Source organism: Aythya ferina, assembly GCF_964211825.1.
Source record: "Aythya ferina genome assembly, chromosome: 1".
NCBI lineage: Eukaryota > Metazoa > Chordata > Aves > Anseriformes > Anatidae > Aythya > Aythya ferina.
The window spans coordinates 193,661,237-193,678,504 of NC_140296.1; the positions used below are offsets into that span (position 1 = coordinate 193,661,237).

Below are 17,268 nucleotides of genomic sequence, written 5' to 3' on the forward strand. Positions count from 1 at the left end.
TTTTTAACACATTGTGTGTTACTGTTAGATGTCACCAACTTTATTTGAATTTGCTTGTTTTCTAACCAAAAAATAAGGGAAGTTAAATTGCTATTGATTTCTGTAGTCATTTCAGAGAATATCTTTCAAATGTTTTTCTTCAGATACACTTTTGTGTGACAATTTAATAGGTTGAAGATGATATTACCCACATCATGTGTGCATGGGACAGAACTTGCACAGGTGATGCTCTTGTTGGATGTATGGGTAGGTCAAGGATGTAGTTAAAATATTTTAAAAGATTAAATATTAAAAAACACGAAATGTACTTTCACACAATGCTAAAAACAGTGCAACTACATGGTATGCAGTCTGCATCCTACAACAGCAGCAGCAAAGTCAGGGCTTTCTTACCAAGGTACAGCAGCTGACATTTCCTAGCAGCTTGCCTTTTCAACGCCAGGGAGCAACCAGGAGTATGATTTGTGTCTCCACACGTACCCACTGTGCAGATTATTGTGTGCTATGTCCAAGTGCAATTGCTACAGAATGAATGGATACAGGGAAACTTTACAATAGCTAATGCAAGTGCATATTGCAAAGGTTCTGAGAGTCTGTTCTGGTCTGTAGAAGGGTAGTGTTTCATGTTAGGTGTCTCCCATTGAGACAGAAATACAATATTACTGTCTTTATAGAAATGGACCTTAGTATATAGGACAGAAGCAAATATATGCACAGAACATGTGGGAATTTATCAGCATTGATTTACGTTAAATGAGCTTGTTTTACTCCAAAGTAGACAAGTGCTGTTCATTTATTATCACAACCGGTAGGTGAGCAGACATTTTTGTTCTGATGGCTTACATTGTGGTTTGCAAGCCCAAATCCACCGATACTTTTTCCTCTACCAAAATGATTTTTCAACTGCTTCCTCATATCTAAATTCTCCTAAATGTTTTTCATGTGTCCTGTTTTCTGGACCTTTTATTTTGCTTCTGCTCTCTTGTGAAGTGTGCCTCTCATAAAGTGGATTGCCTAGAACTAGTTATCTTTGAGCCACCTTTACCTTTTATTAGGTAAAATGGAATTATCTCCTTTGTTTTGCATTCTTTTGCGTACTTCATACCTGTTAATACATCCCAGAATGTTTCAAGAGAGACTTATGCAGGGAGGCGTGATAATTCATTTCAGAATATACTGATAGCTGGAACTTGCTGAATAGGTAACTAATAGGTAACGCCACTTCTGTCTGTATTTTTATTACAATGCATTGAAGTTAGACTGTTAGCTTATTTCAAAATAGGTTGTGTTTATATATAAATAAAAACTATATATAAAAAGAGGAATATATATTATATATATTATTTCCTTATATATATGTAAAGATTAATTTCTGATTATAGTGCACTTGGAAAATAAAATTTCCATAAAGGCTATTTATATCTGTAGGTACACAGTGCAATATCAGTTATCTTGTACATCATAGACCGCATCTCATTGAGTAGGCATTTCTGTTCCTTTTAATATGGGATCAAAGAAAATATCTGAATTTCCAAAGGAAAACCTAGTCATTCCTGAAACTAATGTAGTTATAAATGTGAAAATTTGGAAGAAAGATTAAAATTTAAAACTTTCTAATCTAGCAAACTGATAAAACTCCATTCCTATTGATGTTGGCTACAAAGCAAGAGCTTTTCATCTGAAGATGGAATAAGTCTACAGCTATAAGATTTCGAGCAGTGTGTTAAGCTCCAATATGATATAGGGCTATTAGAAATACATGAAACCCCTGATGTATGTAGCAGGCTTCCAGCTGGAGGGAGCCAGAGGAATGTAATTTCCTTTGATTAAAAAAAGCAAAAAACCAACCCTTTCCTGGAACATAAAAAGCTGACAGGTTTGTTCTCCCTCCCCCCAATTTCTTGTTTGCTTCACATGGACTAGGTTAATGAATATCTAATATTATATAGGTAAACTGGAACAGTATGTGGCAATTCGCATGCAAGATTTTTGTCCATCTTTTGTTAGAAGCATATTTTTTCTTTTTCAGATGAAAATTTGATATTTAAACTACCTTTTCTGTTGTTTTTTTGCAAATTTCCTATTATGGTAAAATTCAGATTTCAAGATTGGAAAGAAGTCTGCTTTTGTTACCTACTTTTTTGATGGGGAATTTGCTTTTATTTTGGCATAGCCTGTCTGAGACACCAGGTACCCCTATCCTGACCGTAGTGCTACCTGTGTTAATGTACTATGTTGGATTCTCTTGATGAAGCAGCTTTGATAAAGAGTACTGTCAACTTAGTGTTTTCCACTTGAAAAAAAAAAAAAAGTAATTGTTTCTATGAGCTCAGATTGTGTTAATGTTTGAAAATACTCTGTTTCCCATTCTGCTCTTGACAACTCTTGGCAGAAGGAGAATTACTCTTTTCTGCTCAATCAGCTGTTCCTGTGTTGTGTTCCAGCTTTCCTTGCTCTTGTGGGGACTGTTCCTACGAAACTAATGTGAGTGACTAAAGTGTTTACCACCAATAGAAAAATTGTGTTGAAAAGGGAGCAAGTAGGTGGGTTTCCAGACTAAAAGGTCTGGCTAAAAATGCACGTTGTGTGAAGATGTGCCTAAGGAGGCCTTACTATGAAGGAGAATGAGGAGGTAAGAGGAGCTGTTTGTATTTTAGAGGGTGTGAAAAATACAGAACGTGCTCTTGCACTAGTTATATGACCAGAAGTATATAATTTTTTGTCAATTGTCTCTCTGAAAACAAGCAAAATAGTGAAAAAAATAAGGTTCCTGCTGATTCTGTTTTTTTTTTTTTCTCCAAAACTACTTACTTTCACTGGCCCTTTACTTTGAAGGTCAAAACACTGTATTTGCCTTTTTTTTTCTGGATAACCAGGTGGAGTTGGTGCTAAAATTTTACCCGAGATAATTGAAAATTTTGTAGGAAAGGTTAGCTAAGTAAAGGCGTGGTACTTCATTCTTGGTGGAATATATTTGTCATCTTCTCAGATGAGCTGAGCGTCCAAAACTTCGTGATTGATGTTTCTGTTGTGGAGAGATTTGTTTTCTTGTTGAATAATTTAAAAAGTTTTTAATCTCATGATATTGCAAGCTGACTGAAGACTTAATTACAGTGTGTCATGCATCTGAATTTGGAGAGTGCCTTATTGTGCTTTCTACACCTGTTAGGCAATGCTAGATCGTAGTACCTCAAAATTAGGTAGTAATAGTAATAGTTGTCTATATAATGTGGAAATATTTGAGGAATAAATTTAAATGTTGTTGAAAAGGTTAACCCCCATTGAAAATTAAGTAGTAAGCATTCAGAAGTGAGAAGATTGTGGAAGTTGAAGTGGCTCTTGGAGTTGATTCATTGTGTGTGTAGGTTGGCTTTTTTTAATTTTGTTTCTGGGATGTAAACAAGCATACTGTCGTGTATTTCCCTCTTTTTATCACCTCTTAAATTACAAGAGAGGATACAATCAGCCTGTTTGTGCCATATTGATTTAATCTACAAATTTCACTGTTGTCCTCTTGTTTCAGAGGAAAGTAGATAGAAATACACAGCTTAATCCAATCTGGCCACAGGCATTGGTTTGCCCAGGATGGTCCTGCTAGGATTTCATGCAGGGTGCAGGGAGAATATTTATGTTTACAAAACAAAAAACAGGTGGAAAAGGTGTTAAGGTTTTTGTTTATTTAGTGTTGTTGTTGTTCTCTTGAGAATTACCAAGATTTATGGTACACCTCTTTGTCTAATCAGTCAGAAGACCTTTGCTTCCCAACCTCCCAAAGAAAGGGTGGTGAAACATAAACCGCAGACTTTTGAGTAATTCTCATTACTGGTGCAAATAAACTCCCCTTTCTCTTTCAGTGCTAGTGAAGGTCCACAACCATTTTTACAGCTCAAAATATTGGTCCTACGTAATGTCATGTACAGCATTCATGTACAATAAGTCTCATGCGGTTTGTACATCCTTCAGTTCTCCTGCCCAATGGGGCTGTATTAGCCTTTTGATCCAGTGACTTGATGGTTGCCCATATCTAATAGGCCTTTTAGACTGTTAGAACAGCTTGCTTGGCTGTTGGCAAATTTGCAGCTATTTTCTCTATAATATTATGGTTGCACTCGGTCCTATCACATATATTCTTCTACAGGTGCATTATGCATCAGATGCTGTATTTTGCTAGATCTGCCTGTTGGTTAGAAAGTAGTAATGTATTGATCGGCGCTGTTAATTTTCAGTAGGTTTGGGAAGAAGGTGACAAGAGGTAAATAACTCAGTTTTCTTTTTTCATTTTCTGTTAGTGGTCACTGAAGTAATCTGACAAATTTATGAGCTGTGATGGGAACTTAATGCGATGCACAGCATGGGAATATAGGTTAGCACTTTAGCACTGACTGTGGCAGCTCGAGAGAGCCTGCTTTTATGCGGAAGAAAAGGAGAAAACATTACTTATTTCTTACCAAAGAGCTGACTATTTTTTAAGTCTCAGCATGGATTTGAATAAAAGTATTCCTAGTTCTCAGTTTAGGTAGGATTTGGTAATATAATTGTAGAGGGAGAGAGAGAGGCAGAAGAATATACACAATTCCTTCTAGTTTTCGTTGATGCAGAAAAGATCTAGAAAGACTTATATTTGAGCTATTCTATATTGTTTGAGGTACTTAGATCATGTTTGACTTTGGGGTAATACATTGTTAATGCAGCTTTACAGTCTCGTTGGAAGCTTTCTTAACGTAAGAATGTTTTCTTAACCAAATTCTGCTCTATTTGAATTCTCTCTTCACTAATTCAGGTATTCTTTCCTTTTCTTCATTCTAATTTTTTTCTCCAAGGAGCTTCAGGTAACAGTGCTCATCTTGGCACTTAAGTTATTTTTGAGGCACGGATTAATGTATTTAGAAAGACAAATTTTTGTGAATCATTGAAGAGTTTTATGGAAGAAACTTTGCTTTTGAGGAGGGGAGAGGACTTCAGATATGGTTAAGTTTGAGAAAGATGGAGGGAATTTATAAATTTGTTCACCAAGGCTTTCAGCTAGGGAAAAAAAAAAAAGGCTAATTTCAAAATCCTTCTTGCTATCTCCCTTCTTTTATTATTTTAGCAAATTCTTAGACATTACCTACTCTCATAAGCCAGTAAATAGCAATATGCTAATGCTTTTTAAAAATGGTTTGCAATCAATTTGTGCTTTTCAAATATAATCAAATAAAATGTGATTTTTGAAGTAGATGTATAAAGTTGCTAGAACAGTGATGAAGAATTCTTCATAATCTGAAATATTCTCTGTGATTCTGTTAACAATGTTCACAAACAGTTCTTGTGGCCTTGTGATCTTTATATACTCCTGTGTGCTCCGACATCTTATATTGTATGGTGAATCCCATAGGGGTTTGTTACACCTACCAATGGTTTCTTTATCTTCTGCTCTCTATGTTATTTGTAAATGGTATTTGGAGCTTCAAATTTTAACTTGTCTCTGAAAATGTGTTAGTGTATAAGAGAAGGAAATACGACTGCATGTAAGATAAAACAGTTCTGCTCCTCCCAAGCTCTGTCCTTTCCATCTCTTTCTTTGCATGCTTATTTAGAAATTGGTTTCATGTACTTAATGGAAGGAACATCATTTAATACTCCAGGAACAAATTCACACTGTGTTTACATCAAGCAGTTGCAGCTGAAGCTTGTTAGTGATTGCCTCCCAGATTAAAAAAAAAAAATCTTCACTGTGGTACATGAACTCCTATTGTTTGGAGATAAATAATCGGCTCATCCCCTCTTTAGGGAAGAACAAAGAACATAATAGTACATCTGGTTCATCTGTTAAGACAGCAAAGATTAATTAAGCAAGTACTGCACAACCTCTCTTGATAACGTATATATCTAAAACCAGCCTGTATATGATAAGTTTTTTAATCACTTTCCTTTAACTGTTTAGTGTGTGCACATAATCCCTTGCAGCATTGCCAGCTCTTCATCAAGATGAGTTAGGGTACAATATTAAGATGAACTAAATTGGAGAGTTAGGGTAGAGGTTTTTTACTACTTTTGCAAGTCCCTTTTATGATACAAGACTAGAAGGAACCTGTTGAGCACCCAGGTGACATCATTAACACAGTTCATAAATTTTACCATTCCCTTAAAAACAACTTAGTTTTCCTGACAACTTGGATCACAAACTGCTTAGGGAAAGAAACTATCTCTTTACTGAGACTCAGTGTAGGACCTGGTTCAGTGAAATACAGTTTCAAGCCTGGAAGTGGGCTCTGGTCGGATGGTCATACTGAGTGTCCCAGTTTCTCCCCTGCCTCAGTGACTAGCATTAATTTTGAATTCCAGCTTTAAGATTACTCAAGGCCAATTTTAGCTCTTTTACCTTGTGTTGCCATTGTCTTTTAGCCTAAATAGCCTCATTTCCCCCTTGGCATTAGCTCAGCAGAGTTGTAAGACCCTGACAATGTCTTCATTTTTCAGGCCTTCACTTACAAATGGGGTTTGTACTTTCCTGCACATACAGTAATGAATATAATTGCCGCTGCAATAATGGCATGAAAAATGATTCACAGCCACTAGTGGAAGAGTTGGCTATAATCATTTTGCTGACACTCCTTAGAATAGGATGAAGTCTCTGTCCTCCTCTCCCTTCCTAACGTGCTATTACATCTCCCTGTCTCAGCTATGTTCTTTTTGGGCACCTATGCCCCATCTGTAATTTCAATACAGATTTTGTTGTATCACATGTTAAGTCAGTCTGTAGCATTGTGTCTGTACCAGGAGACCCCTTACAGTTTTTGAAGGGCTGGGAAAGCACCAAGGCTGTGGCCGTGTACCATTGTACATGTTAAGACTACGGGTTAGCAAAATGGTGCATTAAAGAATACGTTGGATCACTTCAGTGAATACTTGTACTGTTTCTGCCCTGCCAACTGCAGTCACTTAGAGCCACTGACTTTCTACTTGACATCCCTCCTCCCCCAAAGACCCTCTGCTGCTTTCTATTCATCTGATAGGGAATAGCAGGGCTTGCCACAGCATCTTGGACAAAAGAAGCAGCTGCATTACAGTTAATTTGAAAGGCAGGATTTCAAAATATGAAGCTTGTTGACAAAAGAATGCCTCTTGATAGATGAGGAATAGTTAAGAATTGACATAATCTCTCTTCTCCATCTATGGAAATGAAAATTGGCAAATATCGGGGGGGGAGTAATGTGGAAGACTGACAGCAGGATATGTGTAAATATAAAAAAAAAAGTTTATATTCCCAGTAAACATTATAAATACTACTTATTTAAATCATTGAAGAGTGATAGAATAAGAAAACCATATCATAGATCAGGGTTGGAAAAGCTTAATTTATAAAAGCTTGGTTTTTTTTAGAAAAAGTCATTGTGATTTGGCTAATGAACAGGTGAATCCGCTGTGAAAATTATTCTTATAAAAGCTGATAATGGTGCTGAGTATCAAAAGGTACATTAGGTACTGCACAAGGTCTCTGTCCTTGCTACCTTATGATATCATTTCTCACATGAGCTGAAGGAGGGCAAAAGGCAGAAGGAAAAATGAGCTTTTTTTCGGTGGGATGGGTCTTGGCTGTGCTTTTACTGTGTGCACACATATCTAAGCTAGTCAGTAGTGTGTTTTTGTAGTTAATGGAAAGAAGCATATGGAGAACATCATCCCATGCCCCCTGATGCAGATATGATCATCTGAAACTATTGTTTCTGACAAGTTTCTGCATCTCTATTAGGTTGCAGTGACACATGTTCTGAAAGTACCTATATTGCTTTCTTTGCTTTAACTAGAAATGGATTCAAGACATAGCCTTGAATGCAAATACTTACATTGTAGCTGTTTAAAGCTATTCCACTATTGAGGACTAAGAAGTCTTCTGCCTATTGACTAAAAGATGTTTTCTCTGTAATTGTCCTGAATTGCATGTAAAACAATGACAAATCCTGCCAACAAATACACCTAATTGGTTGCTGTGTTCCCTGTCAAAACTTGCGCAGAGCAGGGCAAGCAGTTGGTTTATGCAGCCTACCTCTCATTCCATCACTGTGGATTAAGTTGACCAGTTATACTACACTTGGCTGGCAAGCTAGTGTCAACCTTCCCTCTGTGCAGGATTGGTTTTGGTTTATTGCAGAGAACCAGTTCTGAAACGGTCTTTTCAATAACAGGGGTTTCCTGGTAGACATTTATTCTACAGAATTTTGTGATGGTAATCTGGCATTTTACATCCTTGAAATTGTAGTGTAAACCATACATCTTTGAACCACATCTCAGTAACAGCAACTATGGAACAGCTTAGTGTCTTTTGTGGAAAACATTGAGGAAGATCTTTTTTTTCATGTGAGAGTGCAAAATACAACAAGAAAGGTCAGATCTTCTGCTTTCATTCTGAAATATAAAGAGGGTAGCTATAACCTCTACATGTGGAGCTCAAAAAAATTACAAAAGAAACAAAAAAAACTCACTCACTTATTTGAGGTTCAGAAGGTGTTTTAGAGGTAACATTTCAAAACATGACTTACCTTATTCGGAGTGGATTTTTGGGCACAGCACAACAGCTGAAATTAAAATTGAAATATTTGAAGACATCTATTTTGGATTATCAGAATGTAGATGCTGATCAGCAAGTGTGTGTCACTAGCATGTGACTGGGCAACTGTAACTTTGGTCAGATGAACTTGCAGTAGTACCCTGCTGTTAGCCATGCAGAGAAAGGAAAAAAAAAATCACAGTACAAAAATTTTGCATTTTAATCTTCCAATTATTATATCTTATTTCATAACTAATATTTAATTCTGAATATGATTATAAGCTTGTGCTTCCATTTCTAACAGGACATGAGGCTAGTTCTTCATAACAATTCACATAGAACATTGACAGGTATCTTTCAGTGTGCTGTACATATGTATCTTTTTCCTACCTGTTCACATTCTGTATGTGATTCTTGAATTTTAATACAAATGAAGTGTGGGAAATTCATCATACTTAGTGAATGTATTAAAGCTACAAGGAGCAGAATACACAGATGGAACATCTGTGCTTTCTGAAAAGTTCTGAATTCAAAAACTTACTGCTAACCAGAGATTTTTTGTTCTTATTTAAAGAATAGGAGGGGTGGTAGCTGGAGTATTTATTAAAAGGCATAGAGAAGATGAAGACCCAAATTGATCTACTTTAATAATTGAGAAGGGCTGGGTATGTTGTATACCATCTGTGACCTACATAAAATAGACAAAAGGGCACTCCGCATTCTAGATATCTAGGCAAGAAATATGAAAGAGAAAGTCAAAAGATGAACTGATTAATAATATACATAAAAAAAAAAAAATGCAATACTTGATACAGAGGATAAACAGATTGACTTAAGGAATTACCACAGAGACATGAGAAGAAAACTGAAGATTGTTGATACAAAATGATCTTTTCCAGCCTTTTTTTATTTATTACTAGCATATGGCCTAGGAAGTCTTTTTGCAACAGATATTTTCTAGCCTGGAGTGGCCTCTAATGGATGTATAACACTGATGGTGTAGAGAAAAGCTTTTTAATAATTTGTGTGACTGTAGTGCTTGTGAAAGATGCTAGACTGACAGTCGAGAAGGCTGGGAGACTGAAGTAATCTGTTCTGATTCACTGAGCAGGTATAGCTGTGGCATCAGCACTGTAATCTCTCTCTACTGCTTTTTAATTGTAACCTGAATTTTTTTTTTCTTTGTTGACTCACTCTTAGTGACAGAAGGGTTGCTGTTCATCTTCATCCTGGATGAAGCTCTGAGCTCTTACAAGCTTTTGACATAGCTGAGCTTTTTGTTTGTATCATAAAATGTACTGGGCAACCAACAGGAGTAGTAAAGAGGGAAGGATGAAAGCACAACGTGGCTGACTGGGGCTGTTGCATGGTTGGCTGCTCTGTTGGTCAACACATCCTTGACCTGATTTTTTCCTTTCTTCCTAGGCAAAGCAAAAAGCATTGAGAACTCAGCGGTTTTAGCCTTACTATAGGCATTTCATGGGACTAGCCTGTGAACTGCTATTTCACCAATTAATTTAGCATATTCACTGTGTGGCCATGACCAGGCTCAGGACACATCTTCATGACTGGGAACAATAAAGAGATACACATGGAGAGTTACATGGCAGCTTCTCCTTAGGAGCAAAAAAATCTTTTCTATCATTAGCTCAACACACATTCAAACCAATATCTTATTCTCATCACTGATACAAAAAAATATCCTAAATTTTAAATTCCACTCAGTGGCTGGAACTTACTTCATCGGGGCAGACTTCAGCCAGATGAGAGCGCGTCTCTCTGAGTCAGGTGAACCCTTTGTACCTTTTGTGTTGTGCTCAGGCATTGGGGATATAACTCAGTATTTGGAGTAGTCGTAAGGAAAGATAGCAAACGTGATAGGAATCACAAATATCATAGGAGATGAAAGAAATAGTCCTTGAAGTCTTTAGTTAGTTTTCTTTTTAGCTAAAATGTCATGCAGATACTAAGAGGCAAATGCAAAGAAAAAACTTTAATTATCTATATTGCAAAACCCAAAGGTGTTTCAGAACAATTACCCACAGCTGGTGGTGCCTAAAACATAGGAAAGTGAAGCCTGGAAAATAAGATGCAAAGACAAATGTGAGTAACGTAAACAATTTGAATTTATAAGGCACTTATGCTTATAATATTTTTATAAGCTAAAATGCTAGCTTTTAGTGAAGGTAATTTTATTTTATTTTTCCCGTGGTTGCTTGTTGAGAACAGAGAAATTTGAGCCTGATGTTTTATTTAAAACAAAACACAACACACCTACATGCATCAGTGAAAAAAAGTCAGGATAAACCGGTAAACTCAAGCAAGTGTACATCAGTGGAAATGACCTGATATAAAGCTGTTCAGAGAAAGGTAAATAATTGGAAAGTAGTAACACTTAAAAGAAGATGTAGGCATGAAGAGTGGTAAAAATTAAAGGCTAGAAGGGGATGACTTGTGAGGAAAGATTAAAGGAAGTGAACATGAGTAATTATTACTTATACTTATCTGTGTGCTTGGTGATTTTCAGATGAAGAGAGATGATCCCTGTACTAATTTGGCTAAATAGCTACCGGGGGATGATGAAAATGTCTAAAAGTATTTATAGCTTTCAAGTACCACGAAAGGATTCATTTCGGAGTCCAAAGGAGGTCTAAGTAAGAGTAATGAAATAAGATGAGGGAAATCTCAGCTCTGAGTACCATAAAAAGCCACCCTATATACTGGAGATTTTAAAGCGGGTAATAGTCTATCCTGAAGTTTTAATGCAATGCCCCACTGCTTCAGCTATTTGAAATGACAGTGAACAAAGCACTCGGAAATAAACTTGAGGAAAGAATTCTGTGTTGGAGGGAGGAGAGAGGAAGATGGCTTAATAGATATTCTCCATCTCTAATTTCTATGATCTCACATGTTATAAATTGACAAAATAAGCCTCCTAGTATACTGGTGGAACATAATTTATGTAAATGCTCGTTAGAATAGGCATTAACCTTCATCCTTGCTTCAATTCTGCATTAAGTCTTGCCTTTGATACAGAAATCTTAATTAAAACTGAATATTTCATGATTTAACTCCCTCCGCATCACAAGCGGAACAATGCTCTTATCTGCATTACCTGTAAAAGTGCTATCTGTATAAAGGATCTATTGCATCCGTTGGTGGATTTGCTTAAGGTCATATTCATATGAATAAAAATACCGAAACTCCGGGGTTTAATTTGTTTTAAATTAATCAACTCTTTATTTTACAGCCACATATTAAAAAGCTAGTTCTACAACTTTTCTTCAAGTTGTATTAGGAAATGTCATACCAGTAAGTATTGGGGGGGGAGGGGGGGGGAGGAAGCAACACCAAAAGAAAAGCCCACACCATTGCATAAATGAAAAAAATAAGGTAGTTGGAGATGTGATATGTGTCAAGTGTGTCATCATGCAACTGTCAGTCCAATGCAACTGTCAGTCATCTCCACAGTACTTTTAACTGGATTTGCTTAGGTAGTAAGAGAAAAGCTGCTCATCTTGCTGATAAATCCTAATACGTTTTAAATAGAAGGGACTAGGAATCAGAAACAATGCGCATAATAAAATTGTGCTCATGTGCTCTTCCATCTATTTCTTTTTGTTGTTTTTGTTGTTGTGGTTTTTATCATTTCTTTTGTAGTGAGCACTGTTCTAGAGAAATATTGGTAGTAGCCCCAGACTCCAAACACGTGCACAAACACGTACATCCAAGATGTATTCTTAGTACAGAGGCACTCTGTACCTGAAGTCACTGATAAATGTTTGGGCATTTGTCCACAGCTCTTAAGCGGAGACCTTTGAAAAATAACATTTTCCTATTTTGGGGATGTGCAGAGTGCAAATGTACAATGATTTGTCTTAATTTTGTGGTGCTTTACAACCGAAAAGATTTTTATCTTCAGGTTGGTTACTGAATAATCATAGTTGAGTGTGTTTTTATAAAATTATACAGTTATCAACCTGATCAACTTCATAAACGCCTGATGTGCCAGGAAACTTTGATCCCTGTAGGAACGTATAGTAAGGGCACAAGGAAAAAGCGTGTGATATTAAAGTGACAATACTTAGAAAAAAATATACAACTTAGTATTAAACTGTGGAAGGCAAATGAGTATCCATCTGGAAAATCATTTAGTTTGTTCTGAATATGCCATCATTTTCTGAAGTTACTTAATTCCATGTTGACGTTAAGGTGACAGACTGAATGTTTCACATGAAACTACAGCAGTGATAAATCCTAACATCTGGACTACATCTTTATGAGTAGCTGACTTTAGATTAGCGATAGTTTACATTGGTGCTGCTCGAATCTTTGGATATGTCAAGGATTTGAGTGACCCAATATTGGTCGTGTTGTCAATGTAAGCATAAATCTAACCTTTTGATTAAGTGTAAGATTTGCCTGTCATTCTCATCAGTACTTGAGATTTTCTCCTTTGTTTCTTTGTTTCAGTTTTTTCTTTGTCAGATCTAAATACTCAGTTGCAGTTGCGGTAATCTAGACATCCTTAAACATATCCTATTACTTGCTTCCCATTCTGAGCACGAGAAATGTAGCAGTGTGTATTTACTGAGAATAACGGTGATATAATTGCAACAGTAAAAATATATATTTTGAGTCATACCTATTTACATGTCAGTCTATTACATTATTGGATTTTCCTGTTACAGAGAACCTAGGGAGTGAGTTTTGGGAGCTGAGTACATCTGTTTGTTGGAGGAAAAACCAGAACGTGAATAGTTAATAACAACGTATTACAGCTCTAGTCCTGCCACTAGATCTTTACAGGAAAATGGTAACACCTGGTCTCACTGAAAGAAAAGAAACTGTTTCACAGCACCACTTTCATGCAGGGTGCCTCTCTCTTTTGTGGTATTTCCAAGGGCACATGGAGCAGTTAGGACCAACAGGGGAATTACGGGTGCTGTATGCAGCTCTAGCTCGTGGCTGGTTCCTGGGAGCCCTAAGGGTTAAATTCAGCTAAGCCTTTCCCCAGCTTTCTGGGAACCTGGCAGTGGCTTTCTTTCAGTTGCTTTCTGATGGGAGGAACAATACCTGAATTCAGCCTTGGGTTGCGGTGGAGAGGGGGAAGGCACCAGGTTATGGTGTCAGCGGCAGCAGCGAGGTGGGCAGTGCCCAGGGAGTGCTTCGCTCGCCCCGTGTCTGAAACAAGTGGAATGTTAACAAGGCAAGTCTGAGATAAAACCATATGTATGTAGGGTTTTGTTGTTCTTTAATCCAGTTCTCTCTGCTTGTGGCTTTCTTTCTGGTTAAGTTAATCGTGCTGCTTTGAATAGGCTGCATTCTGCCACTGGAAGCCTGCTCAGGCTGTGCTTGGGGATGGGCCAGCCTCCGAGCAGGGGATTCCCCTCGGGCAGTGCCACGCTCCCTTGGCTTGCCACTTAGAGCCATTAGAGACTGAATCCAAGCCCCGAAACTGGATAATGATTATAACCTAGCCTCTGAAAAAATCTTACAGTCGGGTATTATTTCATTAGCCAACTGAATGGAAGTTACACTTCTGAATGAGTAACTAACAGTTAATTTGTGGAGCAGACGATGCTGCATCCATTAACAGCTCTTGCCTGTGTGTCATCAGTGATTCCTTCAACATGCCACTCTTGTAAAGACCACCGGGAAGGTGGGTTGGAGGAGGCTGCTTGAAAATCTCATATTTGTTTCTGTTTTCTATTGTTTTTTTCTTTTAAAGAAGGATTTGGTTTATAACTGAATTTATCTATTAAATAAAAGGTACACGTATTTAGCTAGTGAGTTGCTATACTTTCATTTCCAACAGTTTTTGTTTAATCTGGAGCATTGAAGTACTTCCCAAGGTGTTAGATAATCTCTGACCAGGCTTCCCTTTCCACCCTCACCCCAAGTCCTCGGTATGTTTGAACATGACTATCACTAGCATGTGGCATACATGTATATTCACTGTATCTGCTTTTCAGAGGGCTGCTTCATTTCCTGACCACCTTCCAGCCTGGTTTCCTGAAGAGAGAGAGTCCATCACATGTCTGTCAGGTCTTTCACCTTATGTACATCCTCAATGTGTTTTTTAGTTTATCCAGTTCTTGCTGAAATTTCTGGAAAGGCAAAAGTTCCAGAGTTTTAAAATCTTAAGGATTTAATGAGGGTTGATATCAACTTTCATCCCCTCTGTTCAGTGTTTTTCCTAACCAGTGTTTGGCCTAACCAAGACCCAGCCACAGGGTGTGGAGCACCCTTGCTTGTGTGCAGGTAGGGGAGCAGGAGGAGCAGAAGGTGTGTGGTGTGTCCAGGGGTGTAACGAGAAACTGGAAGGTGTTGTGGGGGGATCGAAGTAGCTGAAGTTGTAAGAGACATGGGCAGAAGTGGGTGTGTGAATATTTTGCATCGGTGAAGATTTATGGATGTAAGTTTTTTCTTCACAAAAGTTTATTTAATTCATGCTGCTGCAGTGTTTCTGTACAGTTAGGTAGCAATGTTTTAACTTCTAATGGCAGTAGTTTATTAGGAAGTAACGGCTTCATCATGAGCTGCAAGTAAGAAGTGGGGATGTTATTCCTTTCTTTGAGGATGCAGTCACTACAGCATCTGTGTGAATTATTCTTGAGCTGGAAAATGTGTCCACACAAGAAGTACCATTAAAGGCAAAAACTACGTTATTGTAAAATGTGACATTTGTACCTCTTCTCAAGTTATAACACTCATGGGATTTAACTGTTAACAGTATCAGTTTATGTGCAGAACATGCATATCTGGTGTTCTTGTTTTAATGACTTAAGATGGAAAACACCTACTTGCCTTATTCAGGCAGGTGAATACCAGGTGAATTCCTGATATTGGTTCTTGGAGGCTTTGGGGGAAGAGAGGAGGCATTCATCTGCAGCTGAGAGTAGCCTTTTTTAATAGAGAATTGTAAGTTCTACTGCTTGAACTACTGAAATTGCATTTTTCATTTTCTGTGACAACTTCTTAGGGAGTGTTGAGCATATTTAGGTATGTGTGTGTATTTACAAAGGTTATGTTGTACCCTTACGATATACTTTTCATTGTATCAAAGTAAATTGTATTTGGATGGTTTGGAGAGTTCTAGCCCCACAAAGACAATATACTGAATTAAGATTTTAAGCAGCCTGTTATTGTGTGCATACATGAGTGTGCATAGACTTAAATTGTTCTTAGCAACTAAAGAAATCTACCACAGAAGAGACAAAATTGTTGTGTTTTTTTGTTGCTGAAGTTGGATGAGAGTAGTTTTTGATTCTACTCTGCTAAGTTGTTTGGGAAGGTAAATAAACCAAAAAAAAAAGTGAGGAAGGTACGTGGCAAACAAGATCATCTTTTTAAACGGCACTTTCAAGTCTTCTTTATGGCGACGTTTAAAAACCTAAGTTTTATATACCCAAAACACTTTGATTTGGCTACCCTCTAACTGTGAGCACAAGATTAAATTAATTCCTGAACATTTCGTATCAGACAGGCAGATCCGCTGCAAATCAAAAGATCAAAACTGGAGGTAAAGTAAGAATAATTTATCCAACTCATGCATACATGTGATTAATTTTATCTCACAGACTGCAGGATAATACTGTTATTTTTGGTGAAGTCGACTTTGGTGGGAATCATTGCTTGCTTTGCTAGGACTGTGGTTTTCTTGACAATCACATAAAATATTTGTTGATGTCTGTATGTATCTGCATGCTATTTTATTTCTCTTTTGAGGAAAAGTGAGTTTTGTATAATACATTCACTCCTTGTAAAACCTCCCCCACTGTTTCCAAAATGTCAAAGCCAAGCCCAGGGATTTAGCCATACAACTTCTATTGAGATTAATTGGATTTGTATGGCTAAATCCATGCAGTTCTTCTGAAAATATTAAGGTCCCTTATATATAAAATAGAACAACATGTTCACAAACATACTGTCACAAAGAATATTTGGATGGAACAGCAAAATCAGGTTTAATTTATGTTTAGAGATGAATAACTTTTGGTTTACTATAAATGTAAGGGTTCTCGTTTCAGTATACTGAGTGAATACTAAGCATGTGCTGTGCTTGCCTTAGGGCTTCATTTTTTCTTAAATGCGTGAAGCATTTACATAGGAGTCTTCTGTACTTAACTCAGGAGGGGGAAGAGCATTTCTGATTCATTAATCCCTTTTTCTTTTTGTAAGTAACTGGGTCCTTCACATTATGCACTCAAGAGGTGTAAAATATACAAAGAAGTGGGAGGGACAAGCGAAATGGTGTGTGGCTTACTATAATGTACAAATTCAAAATCTATCTCCGCAAGAGGAAAAAGAGCAAGGGGGAAAAGGGCAGCACTAAATTTACTGCGTGTGCTTGCATGACGTGCAGGTTTGGGATAATTATTTTCTCTCTTGTTCAATAAAGTGAGTTGTTACCATGGCAGCATTCATATTGCACAATTTCTCTGTTATAAAATAAATTGAGAACAGTTTCAGAGACAGAAAAGTCATCTTTGTATGAACATTCATTCTGTTCTTTTTATTTTTTAGTGCAAAACTGTCTTAGAAATGCAGTTCCCGAGGTTGATATCTTAACATTATTCTTGAGACGAGGAAGTCTGAGTACACTTCCCAGATAAAATCAGTCAAGTCACAACGATGTGTGGTGCTTCTGCAGGACCAGATATGCAAGGACAGATATTTTGGGGGGTGTCCTTTTGATCATTGGTTAACCTGGAGATCTTTACTTTTCAGGGTTTTTT

The 17,268-nt window shown here is 37.2% G+C and overlaps 1 protein-coding gene across 3 annotated transcripts in view; it reads left to right on the forward strand.

The window, feature by feature from the left end:
- ORC5 (origin recognition complex subunit 5) overlaps positions 1 to 17,268 on the forward strand; it is a 72,835-nt gene that overhangs the window by 39,377 nt on the left and 16,190 nt on the right. Inside the window, exon 14 of one of the 3 annotated variants that reach the window (XM_084510525.1) lies at positions 14,503 to 15,752. The exons of the other annotated variants lie outside the window; for them this stretch is intronic. Within the exon in view, the coding sequence (XP_084366651.1) occupies positions 14,503 to 14,613 (111 nt within the window). The 3' untranslated portion in view covers positions 14,614 to 15,752. Of the gene's footprint in view, positions 1 to 14,502; positions 15,753 to 17,268 lie in introns of those variants that run through there. 3 annotated transcript variants of the gene reach the window in all.